General features: G+C 39.0%; 2 protein-coding genes across 2 annotated transcripts in view; both read right to left on the reverse strand.

Moving 5' to 3' along the window:
* Window positions 1-13,621, reverse strand: part of LOC148998444 (2-(3-amino-3-carboxypropyl)histidine synthase subunit 2-like) — a 34,316-nt gene extending 20,695 nt beyond the window's left edge. Inside the window, exons 1-3 of the mRNA XM_089129377.1 lie at window positions 13,447-13,621; window positions 12,307-12,488; window positions 12,097-12,209 (exon numbers count right to left, since the gene is read on the reverse strand). Of these exons, the coding sequence (XP_088985503.1) occupies window positions 12,097-12,209; window positions 12,307-12,456 (263 nt within the window). The 5' untranslated portion in view covers window positions 12,457-12,488; window positions 13,447-13,621. The remainder of the gene's footprint in view (window positions 1-12,096; window positions 12,210-12,306; window positions 12,489-13,446) is intronic.
* A 1,196-nt stretch (window positions 13,622-14,817) lies between these two features.
* Window positions 14,818-19,655, reverse strand: mcur1 (mitochondrial calcium uniporter regulator 1). The gene is made up of 9 exons (XM_039688620.2): window positions 19,264-19,655; window positions 18,985-19,104; window positions 18,796-18,899; window positions 17,521-17,622; window positions 16,809-16,850; window positions 16,592-16,663; window positions 16,406-16,459; window positions 16,207-16,321; window positions 14,818-15,263 (listed from the first exon to the last, which is right to left on the reverse strand). The coding sequence occupies exons 1-9, from the start codon at window positions 19,370-19,372 to the stop codon at window positions 15,208-15,210; spliced, it is 774 nt and encodes a 257-aa protein (XP_039544554.2). The 5' UTR covers window positions 19,373-19,655; the 3' UTR covers window positions 14,818-15,207.
* Window positions 19,656-19,711: the final 56 nt, after the last annotated feature.

The raw sequence follows: 19,711 nt of genomic DNA on the forward strand, positions 1-19,711 counted from the left end.
TGGCCCTCTATTAGAATCCAGAGTTTTGGGAAGATTGGAGAAACTTAATTTTTCACCCGAAAAAAAAAAAAACGTAAGTGGTACCACTGTCAATTTTTTTTTCGGGCCGAATTTTTGAGTTTCGATATCTCAGTTCTGGAAGGGGCTAGAGCCTCCATTTTTGCACTCAGGTTAAAGTCTCACGACCCTCTATCAGAATCCAGAGTTTTGGGAAGATTGGAGAAACTTAATTTTTCGCCCAAAAAAAAAAACGTAAGGGGTACCACTGTCGTTTTTTTTTTCGGGCCGAATTTTGGAGTTTCGATATCTCAGTTCTGGAAGGGGCTAGAGCCTCCATTTTTGCACTCAGGTTAAAGTCTCATGACCCTCTATCAGAATCCAGAGTTTTGGGAAGATTGGAGAAACTTAATTTTTCGCCCAAAAAAAAAAAACGTAAGGGGTACCACTGTCAATTTTTTTTTCGGGCCGAATTTTTGAGTTTCGATATCTCATTTCTGGAAGGGGCTAGAGCCTCCATTTTTGCACTCAGGTTAAAGTCTCACGACCCTCTATCAGAATCCAGAGTTTTGGGAAGATTGGAGAAACTTAATTTTTCGCCCAAAAAAAAAAACGTAAGGGGTACCACTGTCGTTTTTTTTTTTCGGGCCGAATTTTTGAGTTTCGATATCTCAGCTCTGGAAGGGGCTAGAGCCTCCATTTTTGCACTCAGGTCTAAGTCTCATGGCCCTCTATCAGAATCCAGAGTTTTGGGAAGATTGGAGAAACTTAATTTTTCGCCCAAAAAAAAAAAAAACGTAAGGGGTACCACTGTCGTTTTTTTTTCGGGCCGAATTTTTGAGTTTCGATATCTCAGCTCTGGAAGGGGCTAGAGCCTCCATTTTTGCACTCAGGTCTAAGTCTCATGGCCCTCTATCAGAATCCAGAGTTTTGGGAAGATTGGAGAAACTTAATTTTTCGCCCAAAAAAAAAAAACGTAAGGGGTACCACTGTCGTTTTTTTTTTGGGCCGAATTTTTGAGTTTCGATATCTCAGCTCTGGAAGGGGCTAGAGCCTCCATTTTTGCACTCAGGTCTAAGTCTCATGGCCCTCTATCAGAATCCAGAGTTTTTGGGAAGATTGGAGAAACTTAATTTTTCGCCCAAAAAAAAAAACATAAGGGGTACCACTGTCGTTTTTTTTTTCGGGCCGAATTTTTGAGTTTCGATATCTCAGCTCTGGAAGGGGCTAGAGCCTCCATTTTTGCACTCAGGTCTAAGTCTCATGGCCCTCTATCAGAATCCAGAGTTTTGGGAAGATTGGAGAAACTTAATTTTTCGCCCAAAAAAAAAATGTAAGGGGTACCACTGTCGTTTTTTTTTTCGGGCCGAATTTTTGAGTTTTGATATCTCAGCTCTGGAAGGGGCTAGAGCCTCCATTTTTGCACTCAGGTCTAAGTCTCGTGGCCCTCTATCAGAATCCAGAGTTTTGGGAAGATTGGAGAAACTTAATTTTTCGCCCCCAAAAAAAACGTAAGGGGTACCACTGTCGTTTTTTTTTTCGGGCCGAATTTTTGAGTTTCGATATCTCAGCTCTTGAAGGGTCTAGAGCCTCCATTTTTGCACTCAGGTCTAAGTCTCATGGCCCTCTATCAGAATCCAGAGTTTTGGGAAGATTGGAGAAACTTAATTTTTCGCCCAAAAAAAAAAAACGTAAGGGGTACCACTGTAGTTTTTTTTTCGGGCCGAATTTTTGAGTTTTGATATCTCAGCTCTGGAAGGGGCTAGAGCCTCCATTTTTGCACTCAGGTCTAAGTCTCGTGGCCCTCTATCAGAATCCAGAGTTTTGGGAAGATTGGAGAAACTTAATTTTTCGCCTAAAAAAAAAAAACGTAAGGGGTACCACTGTCGTTTTTTTTTCGGGCCGAATTTTTGAGTTTCGATATCTCATCTCTGGAAGGGGCTAGAGCCTCCATTTTTGCACTCAAGTCTAAGTCTCATGGCCCTCTATCAGAATCCAGAGTTTTGGGAAGATTGGAGAAACTTAATTTTTCGCCCAAAAAAAAAAACGTAAGGGGTACCACTGTCGTTTTTTTTTTCGGGCCGAATTTTTGAGTTTCGATATCTCAGCTCTGGAAGGGGCTAGAGCCTCCATGTTTGCACTCAGGTCTAAGTCTCATGGCGCTCTATCAGAATCCAGAGTTTTGGGAAGATTGGAGAAAATTAATTTTTCGCCCCAAAAAAAAAACGTAAGGGGTACCACTGTCGTTTTTTTTTCGGGCCGAATTTTTGAGTTTCGATATCTCAGCTCTGGAAGGGGCTAGAGCCTCCATTTTTGCACTCAGGTCTAAGTCTCATGGCCCTCTATCAGAATCCAGAGTTTTGGGAAGATTGGAGAAACTTAATTTTTCGCCCAAAAAAAAAACGTAAGGGGTACCACTGTTGTTTTTTTTTTTCGGGCCGAATTTTTGAGTTTCGATATCTCAGCTCTGGAAGGGGCTAGAGCCTCCATTTTTGCACTCAGGTCTAAGTCTCATGGCCCTCTATCAGAATCCAGAGTTTTGGGAAGATTGGAGAAACTTAATTTTTCGCCCAAAAAAAAAAACGTAAGGGGTACCACTGTCGTTTTTTTTTCGGGCCGAATTTTTGAGTTTTGAAATCTCAGCTCTGGAAGGGGCTAGAGCCTCCATTATTGCACTCAGGTCTAAGTCTCATGGCCCTCTATCAGAATCCAGAGTTTTGGGAAGATTGGAGAAACTTAATTTTTCGCTCAAAAAAAAAAAACGTAAGGGGTACCACTGTCGTTTTTTTTTCGGGCCGAATTTTTGAGTTTCGATATCTCAGCTCTGGAAGGGGCTAGAGCCTCCATTTTTGCACTCAGGTCTAAGTCTCATGGCCCTCTATCAGAATCCAGAGTTTTGGGAAGATTGGAGAAACTTAATTTTTCGCCCAAAAAAAAAACGTAAGGGGTACCATTGTCGGTTTTTTTTCGGGCCAAATTTTTGAGTTTCGATATCTCAGCTCTGGAAGGGGCTTGAGCCTCCATTTTTGCACTCAGGTCTAAGTCTCATGGCCCTCTATCAGAATCCAGAGTTTTGGGAAGATTGAAGAAACTTAATTTTTCGCCCCCCAAAAAAAACGTAAGGGGTACCACTGTCGTTTTTTTTTTCGGGCCGAATTTTTGAGTTTCGATATCTCAGCTCTGGAAGGGGCTAGAGCCTCCATTTTTGCACTCAGGTCTAAGTCTCATGGCCCTCTATCAGAATCCAGAGTTTTGGGAAGATTGGAGAAACTTAATTTTTCGCCCAAAAAAGAAAAAACGTAAGGGGTACCACTGTCGTTTTTTTTTCGGGCCGAATTTTTGAGTTTCGATATCTCAGCTCTGGAAGGGGCTAGAGCCTCCATTTTTGCACTCAGGTCTAAGTCTCATGGCCCTCTATCAGAATCCAGAGTTTTGGGAAGATTGGAGAAACTTAATTTTTCGCCCAAAAAAAAAAAAAAACGTAAGGGGTACCACTGTCGTTTTTTTTTCGGGCCGAATTTTTGAGTTTCGATATCTCAGCTCTGGAAGGGGCTAGAGCCTCCATTTTTGCACTCAGGTCTAAGTCTCATGGCCCTCTATCAGAATCCAGAGTTTTGGGAAGATTGGAGAAACTTAATTTTTCACCCGAAAAAAAAACAAAACGTAAGGGGTACCACTGTCGTTTTTTTTTTCGGGCCGAATTTTTGAGTTTCGATATCTCAGTTCTGGAAGGGGCTAGAGCCTCCATTTTTGCACTCAGGTTAAAGTCTCATGACCCTCTATCAGAATCCAGAGTTTTGGGAAGATTGGAGAAACTTAATTTTTCGCTCAAAAAAAAAAAACGTAAGGGGTACCACTGTCGTTTTTTTTTTCGGGCCGAATTTTTGAGTTTCGATATCTCAGCTCTGGAAGGGGCTAGAGCCTCCATTTTTGCACTCAGGTCTAAGTCTCATGGCCCTCTATCAAAATCCAGAGTTTTGGGAAGATTGAAGAAACTTAATTTTTCGCCCCCCAAAAAAAACGTAAGGGGTACCACTGTCGTTTTTTTTTCGGGCCGAATTTTTGAGTTTCGATATCTCAGCTCTGGAAGGGGCTAGAGCCTCCATTTTTGCACTCAGGTCTAAGTCTCATGGCCCTCTATCAGAATCCAGAGTTTTGGGAAGATTGGAGAAACTTAATTTTTCGCCCAAAAAAAAAAAACGTAAGGGGTACCACTGTCGTTTTTTTTTCAGGCCGAATTTTTGAGTTTCGATATCTCAGCTCTGGAAGGGGCTAGAGCCTCCATTTTTGCACTCAGGTCTAAGTCTCATGGCCCTCTATCAGAATCCAGAGTTTTGGGAAGATTGGAGAAACTTAATTTTTCGCCCAAAAAAAAAACGTAAGGGGTACCATTGTCGGTTTTTTTTCGGGCCAAATTTTTGAGTTTCGATATCTCAGCTCTGGAAGGGGCTTGAGCCTCCATTTTTGCACTCAGGTCTAAGTCTCATGGCCCTCTATCAGAATCCAGAGTTTTGGGAAGATTGAAGAAACTTAATTTTTCGCCCCCCAAAAAAAACGTAAGGGGTACCACTGTCGTTTTTTTTTTCGGGCCGAATTTTTGAGTTTCGATATCTCAGCTCTGGAAGGGGCTAGAGCCTCCATTTTTGCACTCAGGTCTAAGTCTCATGGCCCTCTATCAGAATCCAGAGTTTTGGGAAGATTGGAGAAACTTAATTTTTCGCCCAAAAAAGAAAAAACGTAAGGGGTACCACTGTCGTTTTTTTTTCGGGCCGAATTTTTGAGTTTCGATATCTCAGCTCTGGAAGGGGCTAGAGCCTCCATTTTTGCACTCAGGTCTAAGTCTCATGGCCCTCTATCAGAATCCAGAGTTTTGGGAAGATTGGAGAAACTTAATTTTTCGCCCAAAAAAAAAAAAAAACGTAAGGGGTACCACTGTCGTTTTTTTTTCGGGCCGAATTTTTGAGTTTCGATATCTCAGCTCTGGAAGGGGCTAGAGCCTCCATTTTTGCACTCAGGTCTAAGTCTCATGGCCCTCTATCAGAATCCAGAGTTTTGGGAAGATTGGAGAAACTTAATTTTTCACCCGAAAAAAAAACAAAACGTAAGGGGTACCACTGTCGTTTTTTTTTTCGGGCCGAATTTTTGAGTTTCGATATCTCAGTTCTGGAAGGGGCTAGAGCCTCCATTTTTGCACTCAGGTTAAAGTCTCATGACCCTCTATCAGAATCCAGAGTTTTGGGAAGATTGGAGAAACTTAATTTTTCGCTCAAAAAAAAAAAACGTAAGGGGTACCACTGTCGTTTTTTTTTTCGGGCCGAATTTTTGAGTTTCGATATCTCAGCTCTGGAAGGGGCTAGAGCCTCCATTTTTGCACTCAGGTCTAAGTCTCATGGCCCTCTATCAAAATCCAGAGTTTTGGGAAGATTGAAGAAACTTAATTTTTCGCCCCCAAAAAAAAACGTAAGGGGTACCACTGTCGTTTTTTTTTCGGGCCGAATTTTTGAGTTTCGATATCTCAGCTCTGGAAGGGGCTAGAGCCTCCATTTTTGCACTCAGGTCTAAGTCTCATGGCCCTCTATCAGAATCCAGAGTTTTGGGAAGATTGGAGAAACTTAATTTTTCGCCCAAAAAAAAAAAACGTAAGGGGTACCACTGTCGTTTTTTTTTCAGGCCGAATTTTTGAGTTTCGATATCTCAGCTCTGGAAGGGGCTAGAGCCTCCATTTTTGCACTCAGGTCTAAGTCTCATGGCCCTCTATCAGAATCCAGAGTTTTGGGAAGATTGGAGAAACTTAATTTTTCGCCCAAAAAAAAAAAAAAACGTAAGGGGTACCACTGTCGTTTTTTTTTCGGGCCGAATTTTTGAGTTTCGATATCTCAGCTCTGGAAGGGGCTAGAGCCTCCATTTTTGCACTCAGGTCTAAGTCTCATGGCCCTCTATCAGAATCCAGAGTTTTGGGAAGATTGGAGAAACTTAATTTTTCACCCGAAAAAAAAACAAAACGTAAGGGGTACCACTGTCGTTTTTTTTTTCGGGCCGAATTTTTGAGTTTCGATATCTCAGTTCTGGAAGGGGCTAGAGCCTCCATTTTTGCACTCAGGTTAAAGTCTCATGACCCTCTATCAGAATCCAGAGTTTTGGGAAGATTGGAGGAACTTAATTTTTCGCCCCCAAAAAAAACCGTAAGGGGTACCACTGTCGTTTTTTTTTTCGGGCCGAATTTTTGAGTTTCGATATCTCATCTCTGGAAGGGGCTAGAGCCTCCATTTTTGCACTCAGGTCTAAGTCTCATGGCCCTCTATCAGAATCCAGAGTTTTGGGAAGATTGGAGAAACTTAATTTTTCGCCCAAAAAAAAAAAAAACGTAAGGGGTACCACTGTCGTTTTTTTTTCGGGCCGAATTTTTGAGTTTCGATATCTTAGCTCTGGAAGGGGCTAGAGCCTCCATTTTTGCACTCAGGTCTAAGTCTCATGGCCCTCTATCAGAATCCAGTGTTTTGGGAAGATTGGAGAAACTTAATTTTTCGCCCAAAAAAAAAACGTAAGGGGTACCACTGTCGTTTTTTTTTTTCGGGCCGAATTTTTGAGTTTCGATATCTCAGCTCTGGAAGGGGCTAGAGCCTCCATTTTTGCACTCAGGTCTAAGTCTCATGGCCCTCTATCAGAATCCAGCGTTTTGGGAAGATTGGAGAAACTTAATTTTTCGCCCAAAAAAAAAAAACGTAAGGGGTACCACTGTCGTTTTTTTTTCGGGCCGAATTTTTGAGTTTCGATATCTTAGCTCTGGAAGGGGCTAGAGCCTCCATTTTTGCACTCAGGTCTAAGTCTCATGGCCCTCTATCAGAATCCAGCGTTTTGGGAAGATTGGAGAAACTTAATTTTTCGCCCAAAAAAAAAAAAAAACGTAAGGGGTACCACTGTCGTTTTTTTTTCGGGCCGAATTTTTGAGTTTCGATATCTCAGCTCTGGAAGGGGCTAGAGCCTCCATTTTTGCACTCAGGTCTAAGTCTCATGGCCCTCTATCAGAATCCATAGTTTTGGGAAAATTGGAGAAACTTAATTTTTCACCCGAAAAAAAAAAAACGTAAGGGGTACCACTGTCGTTTTTTTTTCGGGCCGAATTTTTGAGTTTCGATATCTCATCTCTGGAAGGGGCTAGAGCCTCCATTTTTGCACTCAGGTTAAAGTCTCATGACCCTCTATCAGAATCCAGAGTTTTGGGAAGATTGGAGAAACTTAACTTTTCGCCCAAAAAAAAAAACGTAAGGGGTACCACTGTCGTTTTTTTTTCGGGCCGAATTTTTGAGTTTCGATATCTCATCTCTGGAAGGGGCTAGAGCCTCCATTTTTGCACTCAGGTCTAAGTCTCATGGCCCTCTATCAGAATCCAGAGTTTTGGGAAGATTGGAGAAACTTAATTTTTCGCCCAAAAAAAAAAAACGTAAGGGGTACCACTGTCGTTTTTTTTTTCGGGCCGAATTTTTGAGTTTCGATATCTCAGCCCTGGAAGGGGCTAGAGCCTCCATTTTTGCACTCAGGTCTAAGTCTCATGGCCCTCTATCAGAATCCAGAGTTTTGGGAAGATTGGAGAAACTTAATTTTTCGCCCAAAAAAAAAAAACGTAAGGGGTACCACTGTCGTTTTTTTTTCGGGCCGAATTTTTGAGTTTCGATATCTCAGCTCTGGAAGGGGCTAGAGCCTCCATTTTTGCACTCAGGTCTAAGTCTCATGGCCCTCTATCAGAATCCAGAGTTTTGGGAAGATTGGAGAAACTTAATTTTTCGCCTAAAAAAAAAAACGTAAGGGGTACCACTGTTTTTTTTTTTTTCGGGCCGAATTTTTGAGTTTCGATATCTCATCTCTGGAAGGGGCTAGAGCCTCCATTTTTGCACTCAGGTCTAAGTCTCATGGCCCTCTATCAGAATCCAGAGTTTTGGGAAGATTGGAGAAACTTAATTTTTCGCCCAAAAAAAAAAACGTAAGGGGTACCACTGTCGTTTTTTTTTCGGGCCGAATTTTTGAGTTTCGATATCTTAGCTCTGGAAGGGGCTAGAGCCTCCATTTTTGCACTCAGGTCTAAGTCTCATGGCCCTCTATCAGAATCCAGAGTTTTGGGAAGATTGGAGAAACTTAATTTTTCACCCGAAACAAAAAAAACGTAAGGGGTACCACTGTCAATTTTTTTTTCGGGCCGAATTTTTGAGTTTCGATATCTCAGTTCTGGAAGGGGCTAGAGCCTCCATTTTTGCACTCAGGTTAAAGTCTCATGACCCTCTATCAGAATCCAGAGTTTTGGGAAGATTGGAGAAACTAAATTTTTCGCCCAAAAAAAAAAAAAAAAAACGTAAGGGGTACCACTGTCGTTTTTTTTTTTCGGGCCGAATTTTTGAGTTTCGATATCTTAGCTCTGGAAGGGGCTAGAGCCTCCATTTTTGCACTCAGGTCTAAGTCTCATGGCCCTCTATCAGAATCCAGCGTTTTGGGAAGATTGGAGAAACTTAATTTTTCGCCCAAAAAAAAAAAACGTAAGGGGTACCACTGTCGTTTTTTTTTCGGGCCGAATTATTGAGTTTCGATATCTCAACTCTGGAAGGGGCTAGAGCCTCCATTTTTGCACTCAGGTCTAAGTCTCATGGCCCTCTATCAGAATCCATAGTTTTGGGAAGATTGGAGAAACTTAATTTTTCACCCGAAAAAAAAAAAAAACGTAAGGGGTACCACTGTCGTTTTTTTTTCGGGCCGAATTTTTGAGTTTCGATATCTCATCTCTGGAAGGGGCTAGAGCCTCCATTTTTGCACTCAGGTCTAAGTCTCATGGCCCTCTATCAGAATCCAGAGTTTTGGGAAAATTGGAGAAACTTAATTTTTCGCCCAAAAAAAAAAAAACGTAAGGGGTACCACTGTCGTTTTTTTTTCGGGCCGAATTTTTGAGTTTCGATATCTCAGCTAAGCCTCCATTTTTGCACTCAGGTCTAAGTCTCATGGCCCTCTATCAGAATCCAGAGTTTTGGGAAGATTGGAGAAACTTAATTTTTTGCCTAAAAAAAAAACGTAAGGGGTACCACTGTCGTTTTTTTTTTTCGTGCCGAATTTTTGAGTTTCGATATCTCATCTCTGGAAGGGGCTAGAGCCTCCATTTTTGCACTCAGGTTAAAGTCTCATGACCCTCTATCAGAATCCAGAGTTTTGGGAAGATTGGAGAAACTTAATTTTTCGCCCAAAAAAAAAAAAACGTAAGGGGTACCACTGTTGTTTTTTTTTTTTCGGGCCGAATTTTTGAGTTTCGATATCTCAGCTCTGGAAGGGGCTAGAGCCTCCATTTTTGCACTCAGGTCTAAGTCTCATGGCCCTCTATCAGAATCCAGAGTTTTGGGAAGATTGGAGAAACTTAATTTTTCGCCCAAAAAAAAAAAAACGTAAGGGGTACCACTGTTGTTGTTTTTTTTTCGGGCCGAATTTTTGAGTTTCGATTTCTTAGCTCTGGAAGGGGCTAGAGCCTCCATTTTTGCACTCAGGTCTAAGTCTCATGGCCCTCTATCAGAATCCAGAGTTTTGGGAAGATTGGAGAAACTTAATTTTTCACCCGAAACAAAAAAAACGTAAGGGGTACCACTGTCAATTTTTTTTTCGGGCCGAATTTTTGAGTTTCGATATCTCAGTTCTGGAAGGGGCTAGAGCCTCCATTTTTGCACTCAGGTTAAAGTCTCATGACCCTCTATCAGAATCCAGAGTTTTGGGAAGATTGGAGAAACTTAATTTTTCGCCCAAAAAAAAAAAAAAAACGTAAGGGGTACCACTGTCGGTTTTTTTTTTCGGGCCGAATTTTTGAGTTTCGATATCTCAGCTCTGGAAGGGGCTAGAGCCTCCATTTTTGCACTCAGGTCTAAGTCTCATGGCCCTCTATCAGAATCCAGAGTTTTGGGAAGATTGGAGAAACTTAATTTTTCGCTCCCAAAAAAAAAAAACGTAAGGGGTACCACTGTCGTTTTTTTTTCGGGCCGAATTTTTGAGTTTCGATATCTTAGCTCTGGAAGGGGCTAGAGCCTCCATTTTTGCACTCAGGTCTAAGTCTCATGGCCCTCTATCAGAATCCAGCGTTTTGGGAAGATTGGAGAAACTTAATTTTTCGCCCAAAAAAAAAAAAAACGTAAGGGGTACCACTGTCGTTTTTTTTTCGGGCCGAATTTTTGAGTTTCGATATCTCAGCTCTGGAAGGGGCTAGAGCCTCCATTTTTGCACTCAGGTCTAAGTCTCATGGCCCTCTATCAGAATCCAGAGTTTTGGGAAGATTGGAGAAACTTAATTTTTCGCCCAAAAAAAAAAAAAAACGTAAGGGGTACCACTGTCGTTTTTTTTTTTCGGGCCGAATTTTTGAGTTTCGATATCTCAGTTCTGGAAGGGGCTAGAGCCTCCATTTTTGCACTCAGGTCTAAGTCTTATGGCCCTCTATCAGAATCCAGAGTTTTGGGAAGATTGGAGAAACTTAATTTTTCGCCTAAAAAAACAAACGTAAGGGGTACCACTGTCGTTTTTTTTTTTCGGGCCGAATTTTTGAGTTTCGATATCTCATCTCTGGAAGGGGCTAGAGCCTCCATTTTTGCACTCAGGTTAAAGTCTCATGACCCTCTATCAGAATCCAGAGTTTTGGGAAGATTGGAGAAACTTAATTTTTCACCCAAAAAAAAACGTAAGGGGTACCACTGTCGTTTTTTTTTTTCGGGCCGAATTTTTGAGTTTCGATATCTCATCTCTGGAAGGGGCTAGAGCCTCCATTTTTGCACTCAGGTCTAAGTCTCATGGCCCTCTATCAGAATCCAGAGTTTTGGGAAGATTGGAGAAACTTAATTTTTCGCCCAAAAAAAAAAAACGTAAGGGGTACCACTGTCGTTTTTTTTTCGGGCCGAATTTTTGAGTTTCGATATCTTAGCTCTGGAATGGGCTAGAGCCTCCATTTTTGCACTCAGGTCTAAGTCTCATGGCCCTCTATCAGAATCCAGTGTTTTGGGAAGATTGGAGAAACTTAATTTTTCGCCAAAAAAAAAAAACGTAAGGGGTACCACTGTCGTTTTTTTTTCGGGCCGAATTTTTGAGTTTCGATATCTCAGCTCTGGAAGGGGCTAGAGCCTCCATTTTTGCACTCAGGTCTAAGTCTCATGGCCCTCTATCAGAATCCAGAGTTTTGGGAAGATTGTAGAAACTTAATTTTTCGCCCAAAAAAAAAAACGTAAGGGGTACCACTGTCGTTTTTTTTTCGGGCCGAATTTTTGAGTTTCGATATCTCATCTCTGGAAGGGGCTAGAGCCTCCATTTTTGCACTCAGGTTAAAGTCTCATGACCCTCTATCAGAATCCAGAGTTTTGGGAAGATTGGAGAAACTTAATTTTTCGCCCAAAAAAAAAACGTAAGGGGTACCACTGTCGGGTTTTTTTTTTCGGGCCGAATTTTTGAGTTTCGATATCTTAGCTCTGGAAGGGGCTAGAGCCTCCATTTTTGCACTCAGGTCTAAGTCTCATGGCCCTCTATCAGAATCCAGAGTTTTGGGAAGATTGGAGAAACTTAATTTTTCGCCCAAAAAAAAAAAACGTAAGGGGTACCACTGCCGTTTTTTTTTTTCGGGCCGAATTTTTGAGTTTCGATATCTCAGCTCTGTAAGGGGCTAGAACCTCCATTTTGCACTCAGGTCTAAGTCTCATGGCCCTCTATCAGAATCCAGAGTTTTGGGAAGATTGGAGAAACTTAATTTTTCGCCCCAAAAAAAAAAACGTAAGGGGTACCACTGTCGTTTTTTTTTTCGGGCCGAATTTTTGAGTTTCGATATCTCAGCTCTGGAAGGGGCTAGAGCCTCCATTTTTGCACTCAGGTTAAAGTCTCATGGCCCTCTATCAGAATCCAGAGTTTTGAGAAGATTGGAGAAACTTAATTTTTCGCCCGAAAAAAAAAAAACGAAAGGGGTACCACTGTCGTTTTTTTTTTCGGGCCGAATTTTTGAGTTTCGATATCTCAGCTCTGGAAGGGTCTAGAGCGGCTTAGGTATTTCATGGTAACATAGTGGTATGACATGATTTTCTTGTTATGTAAATGAAACAACAGGGCTCTTACCTGCCATAGGATGTATCTCCTAAAATGTATGTCTTGGCTTTGGTTTCATTCTCTATTTCTGCAGAGACCCGGACGGCATCAGGAAGGAGTTCATCTGGAAACTGTAAGGCTACCTGTGATAAAAACAGGACATACTTATACGTTTAATAGCTCAGCTGGACAACTGGTTTTAGTAAAAATGACAGATGATTTCTAAAGATGTTGTCTTACCTTTGTGAATTGATTACTAGTAACAAAGTGACACGTCTCAGCTATTTGATACAGCTGCATCAAATTTCCAGCATGGCTGCTTGTGATGGTGGACACATTGACAGTGCGCTGAAGAACCGCCTCACTGTTGCTACTGAAAGCATCTGTCATATTCTCTCGGGAGATAGTGATGTACTTTGGGTCTGAAACAAATTTGAGTTATAGTTAAGCACTAAGCAGCATCACATTCTTCGTACTGCTTGAAAGAACGAACACAGCACATTAATTGCCCTTCCCACAACAGCACACAATCTAAAGTTTAACTTTCATAAAAGTAGCTTGGGGTTGTCAGTCCACTATAAAGGGGTTTAAAGGGATAGTTGACCCAAAATAAAACTTCTGTCATTAATTACTCATCTCCTTGTTGTTCTAAACCCATAAGACTTTTGTTTATCGTCGACACAAATGAAGATCTTTTTGGATGACATCTGTGAGCTTTCTGTCCCTCCATAGACAGCTAGTACCACTTTGACACTTCAAAATGTTCATAAAGAGATTGTAAAACTAGTCCATATGAATTGAGCGGTTTGTTCCAAATTTTCGTAAGAAACATGATTTCTTTATTATATGATGAACAGATTTAATTTAGGCTATTATTCATATAAAAATTGATCAGTGAACATAAACAGAAGCTCAACCTAAACTGCTTGATGGACGAGAACAAACCTTGTTGACTAAACAGATAAATTCATATTACAATCTTGAACATTTTTAAGCGTCAAAGGGTCAGTTGTGTTCCATCAAAAAGATCATCACTTGTGTTCAGAAGATGAACGGATTTGGAACGACATGTGGGTGAGTAAGGTTATAGGACATACTTTTAATTTTTGGGTGAACTGTGTGGACCTGACATTCATAAATTAATATTGACATTTATTAAAATATACAACTGATATGTCTCGCTCGCTTAGATTAACAGAATCATTCTAACTCTCCTAACGTTACAGTCTATTACTACGTTGCACATTTGGAACCAGCTGGGAGTTGCCACGGAAACTGCTTGAAGCGGCTAAACTAGTGACCGCTGGATAAATTCATTTGATAGCTGAATTTACGCCAAACAAAATTACATTTAATGAACCAAAGCAAAACATAACCTACCAAAACAGAGATGCAAATAACATGTCAATTCCCACGTGAGGTTGAGAGGAACACGGCACTCTCTTCTTCATCTTTCAGCGCCTGCGATTTGAGTTCATCTTCATCATACTGCCTTCTAGTGTGCTGGAGAGGCGGTCGGTGACCGTGACAACTTTCATATTCGACTTCACAAAACAGGTACACAAAGAGAATTCAAAAAGACTAGCCTTTCATGCATGAATTATGATAACCTCAGTCAGGCTTTTTCCCTATGTGTTTTTATTGCTCTTAGGGCAAGAAAAACAAGATTTTATTAGATTTTTTTTTTTTTAAACAAAATTTTCAAAAAGATTTTCAGATGTCCACTTGAGTGGACAGCATCCATATACAGTATACTGTATATATATAATATAAATCCGAAATATTGCAAAGTCAATTATTATCAATACAGTCAATTGTCAATATTACGAGTAAAGAAACGCATTACAAGTAATCAGATTACGTTTTGATGTTACGAGTAAATAAATGCATTACAAGTAACATTCATTTCATAAACAGATACCTTTTTGACCTGAGAAGAAATGCATTATGTAATTAGATACATTTCTTATGAAATGAGTAAAGCAAGGCATTAAAAGTCACATAAATTGTGTAATTACATAACTTTTTTCGATGTCAATGAACATTCTAATAATACAAATACAATTATTTACAGTCAAAAAAGGCACTGCAAATTAAGTATTTTAAAAAAACAATATTCACCTTTTAATTGGTGAAATCTAATTGTAGGTGAAATATAGCCATTGATGCATGAGGACCACTATAGTGGACAGGTGATTAATCAGATTTTTCTCCCAATCTAAAAACAAAACTTGCAAAAACTTGCTTGATGCAGCAATATTTTTTTATCTATGCAATTTTTGGACATCTCGTGTGCGTTTCTTGCAAACTCAAGTTTTTTATAATTCTGGCAACAATCCCAACCATCCAAAAAAATGACCGATGTCATGTTCATCACAAAACTGCCAAAATTACCCAAGGCACATGTTTGTCGCTGTGCTGATGATATTCAGTGTGTGTGTGTGATTATACTTAAATATGCAACAGCATCATTTCATCACACTTAAAATGACAACGCATGAACGCAACATAAATATAAATGAATACAAAGTTAATAGCTGCTGAAGGTGAATGTGTATTTAGTTGCTTGAATCATTGAAGTACAATGTACTTCACACCTTCTTATTTTAGTTTGGACTTTTTTCTGACTGTGTTGAGTTTGTGTTTCCACAGTAATCAATATCTCAAATCTAGTAAAGTTTTTCATATAAAAAAATCACTGTGAGGGTGTTTCTAACGGCTGAGGGAATGATGGCAAATTTGACATCTTTCTTCTAATCAATCTCTTTATTTTTCCCTCTTTTGGAAAGTCGTGGAAACTCTATTACAGATTTTTCTTTTGCTATTGGAGCAATTAAAAATATATATTTGCAGTCATCTCCCTTCACCACTATAGAAGTTTAGACAACTTCTGTTTCTTGGGCTTCAAGCTGTTGACATTGGTGTAAATAAGCTTGGACTTCATGATCCTAATGCAAGATGATGCACTGTTGATGTAGATATGTAAATATGATTTATTTTCCTAATAGAACTTGATATCTTAATAAAGCAAGAACAGACATTTACTCCTAGAGGATGACTGTGAATAACACAGCTCTTCTTATGACCAAAAGCTGATGAGAGTTTTTTTTTTTTTTTAGGAAGAACAATGTCTCCTGGTGTTCACATCCATATCCGATAGAATCCAAGAACTACTGTGAGACACGTGAATACTGAACCTAGAAAAATGACAAAAATAAATCATGAATGAAAATAAATACTGAAACAGTCTCTTACTGACCAGTTATTTGAATAACTAATCTTGAAAAATGTCTCTTGAGCACTTTATCGGTGTGATTAATGTAACATGGACATTCTGCAGCTGTTTGTACGGCAGATCCTTGAGACGGAACTTAATGAACACACTATCATTACAGAGACCAGTGGTGGACAAAGTACATCTTATGAAATCTTATGAAAACCCCAAATTCAAATTTACAATATTGTGAAAAGGTTTTCATAGCTGTAAGCCATAATCATCAAAATTATAACAAATAAAAGCTTGAAATATCTCACTTTGCATGTGATGAGTCTATATAATCTATTAGTTTCACCTTTTAAGTTGAATTACTGAAATGAACTTTTGCACGATATTCTTATTTTTCGAGTTTCACCTGTACTTGAGTAAAAGTACAGATATTCTAATTACTTCAGTAAAAGTACTCCTTTTTAAATTTTACTCGAGTAATACTTGATTTTTAATGTGCTGATCAATGAATTATGTTTAGGATAAGTTCAGACATCTGCAAATAAACAAAAGTTTTATACACTAGCAAGTAGTAATCAAAAGCAGTCATACATTATCTAAATATTAAATCTCAATATGCAAATATATCAAATTTACTGATAATTCAAATGTTCAAACAAAAATAACAAAATATTCCATTGTATGAGGAAAAACAATGCGTGTAAACAATAAAGTATGAACATACAATATACAGACACTAGTCCACCACTGGCCGAGTCTTTTTTATTATTATTATTTATTATATACTGTTATTTTGGGCCTTCATAAAATAAATAAGCTCAACAATAAGTTTCAGCCTCATTCCAGACTTGAACAGATGTACAGCTTTTTCAAATTGTTTTCAAATTGCAAACGTGTGATCTTGACACTTTTACCTGCAAGATATTTGATAGTATCTAGTTTATGTGCCTCTAGCATAGTCTTCAGGCCAGCCACTTCTGTGTCGATTTTCATGTTGGTCTCTGTCACATGCCGATCCTGCTCAGAATGCTAAGAAAGAAACTCCAGTTTTATAAAAAGTTTCATACAAAAAATCATGAAGATATTATTGTCCTAAATATTGGTACTTTTCACCATCTCCATCAATTCATTCCTGGTCCCAATAAGTTTTCTGTCAAAGTCTACCGTCTAGACCAAGAGCAAACACATCTCAGTTAAAGTGTAACTTCCAGCTCAAAACGACACACATCTTTGGTTTCCAGAGACGGTGAAGCTTCCAAAGCTGTTTTTCTGGCGAGTCTTTGATCTTACTGTACTTACCATCTCCTTTACACGGCTTTTCTCCATGTTCAAATCCAAAATGGTATCTGCACGCCTTTTGCTTATCACATCCTGCAGCACAAAAACAAAATGTAAAACTATAATAAGAGAACCCAGTAAATTTGTATAGTCAGATGCTGTAGCTGTGTATTTAAGGTCTGAATAGCAAAGTAAATAGCAAAGTACTTTTTTTAATGATTTTTTTTCCTTTACTTACAGTGATTTGTAACTTTAGCTGTGCTAGCTCAACCTTGATTTTCTGTAACGGAAATAAGATACATAATACTTCTTTATTAGGTGATGTACCAACTGAGGGATTCAAGGCAAACCAAATAATGACCTTATTCAAAAAAAGGCATCACTTTTTATTTCACAGCTACAATGTTACATTTTTTTCAATATACCAAGCCAAGAGATATGGAAATATTTATATTTATTTATATAAATACACTAATGTTCAAAAGTTTAGGTGCAGTAAGATTTTTTTGTTAAAGAAATTAAAATCTGCAAGAACTCAATAAATTCATCTAAAGACATTTATAATGTTCCAAATGATTTCTATTTTAAATAAATCCTGTTCTTTGTAAATTTCTATTTATCACAGAATCCTGAATTTTTTAATCAAGATTTACATAAACATATTAAAAAGCACAACCGTCTTCAACATTGATAGTAAGAGATGTTTCTTGAACAGCAAATCAGTATATTAGAATGATTTCTGAAGGATCATGGGACACTGAAGACTGGAATAATGATGCTGAAAATTGAGCTTTGCCATCAAAGCAATTGAAAATCTGCTGCTCATTCAAAAAAAAAAAAACATTTAAAAAAAATCTTTCTGACCCCAAACGTACAAATAATTTAAGTATACAAATCCAGTGGGTGATGATGATAATAGATAACACAGCACAAATGATAAGAGGTCTCACCTCATTGTCAGCCAATAATGCTGAGAATTCACTCTTCTCAAGAATGATCATGTCCTTTTTCACAGCGGTGATATGAGACATGATTTTCTGTAACATGATTTCCTGTGAAAACAAAAATAGTCAAGAAGAATAACTGACCTGTTCAAACTGGGCTCTGCTACTGTATGAGGGAAGATGTAAAGACAACTGGCAGCCAACACAAGTTTTTTTGTACTTTTTTTTAGGCTAACGATTGCGTCATAACACGCAACTCTCAGTCGCACAATAGAGCAATTACCGTATGGAGGAGAAACTTGTAACGCTTCCTTTTACAGTACAGTACTTACAGTGTACTTACCTAGAAAGTACTGGCTAAGATAAGGTAAGTACATGGAACAAGGGTAGGTTTAGGGGTAGGTTCAGGGTTAGTACTAGTTATTACCCAGTAATTGTAGTTACTAAAATAAGTACGTAGTATTTACATGGGTAACTGGACTGTAATAGGAAGTGTTACCGAGAAACTTATGTGGAGGCATAAAGTCAAGGGAGAAGCCCATAGAGAGTCATAAAGTTGCTCCTGCTGCTGCTCGTGGACAGCTAATAGCCACGATATCCGGCTCTGCAAGATTCGGAAGGGAATGATTCAGATTCGTCTTGGCACAGCTACTAAAATACGTACAATCACTTTCAGTTTGAGCCTGCACAGTGCACTTGGCAATCAGGAAGTGAGAGCTTCTAATTGACTCCACTTTTCTCCATTGAAATCTATAGGGTTGCTATGTCCATTTCTTTTACTGTCTATGCAACCAAAGTGCTGAACAAGTGTGTCACTAATGAGTGTCCCACCAGAAACAAACCCTTCATTCTGTAGTTCCAGGAAGACAAGTTGCTATAACTAAACATAGACCTAAATAAACTATAAAAATCTGAAAACAGATTAGATCAAATTTAATTTATTAGTGCTATTAGTGATATTTTCCACGTTTGATCAGACAGATCTGTGTAATTATGGCTAAAAAAAAATCATGTGCCATTCCAATTATTTGTCACAATGCTTCCTGCAGATAGCAGATTATGATGTGTGACTCATGTTGTAGTTAAGGGTTGCTCTTCATTGGTTCATGATTAGTTCATATCATGAATTAATGTTGAAGTAACTATTAATTCAGGTATTAGTACATGATTATTCATGTAGCCTATTGTAAAGTGTTACCACTTAAAACTTATCAAAAGTGGAATACATGAGCTAAATCAATAAGTGATCACAACAGCAAGAAAAGACAATAAAAATCTCACCTGCTGTGTCTTGGTGGCCATGTCACCGTACGTAACGTCCATGTTTGAATTTGTGGTATTCACCATCATATTGACAATGACCTCCGCCTGCTGGCTCACAAAACCTGAAAGGACACAAGATCATTTTGATGAATATCACTGACCTAGACTTTGTCAGAACATTTTAGAAACATGGAAAAGCTATCTTACCACTTTGCTCAAGCAGTCGGACCATTGCATGAGTGTCAAAGAATAGCTTCCTACTGCCAGACTTAGATATGTCTGTTTTTTTCTGGTCATACTGTAGAGTTTTAACAGAGGTGCTCAATTCTGAAACAAATACAATGGGGAACGATTAGCTTGTAGAATATGTAAATCAATCAATAGAAAACTGGTCATTATCAACATCAGTAAACGTTCTGCAAACTTAGACGTGTGGTGTGCATCACTTACAGTACAAACATCGAGATGTACTATAACGTTACGCACCTCTGACCAACATGCATGAACCTCTCAATAGCAGAACAGACTCCGTGCCAGACCTGCTAAATCCACTTCTGATAGCAGATATCAGGTGTCTGCTGTGTGGAGACCACATTCTGCCTGAAAATAAGCACTTTATAGTCTTTTTTGTATTAAATCCGTGGAAAACTTTATAATGTTGACCGCATGATCTTGCTTTTCTCGTGTAACGTTAGCCTATTCGTCTTCTAATCAATACTTAGAACAAAACTTCTCTGTTTTTTGACACTGTTTTTTCCCGCACTGCAATAAGAAATATAAAGGTTTCCAAAAGTTTCTCCTTTCTGTTTGACAGATCCGCCAACCTCTGTCAAGCTTCCTGTAACTGCGCGTAAACAATGACGTTTCACGTACACATGCTGGTTCCATAGGGGCTGGTTCTAAAAGCTGGACGTAAGCACGTCGTAACGTTTTA

The sequence above is a fragment of the Pimephales promelas genome, chromosome 1 (assembly GCF_988280905.1).
Source record: "Pimephales promelas chromosome 1, fPimPro1.hap1.1, whole genome shotgun sequence".
NCBI lineage: Eukaryota > Metazoa > Chordata > Actinopteri > Cypriniformes > Leuciscidae > Pimephales > Pimephales promelas.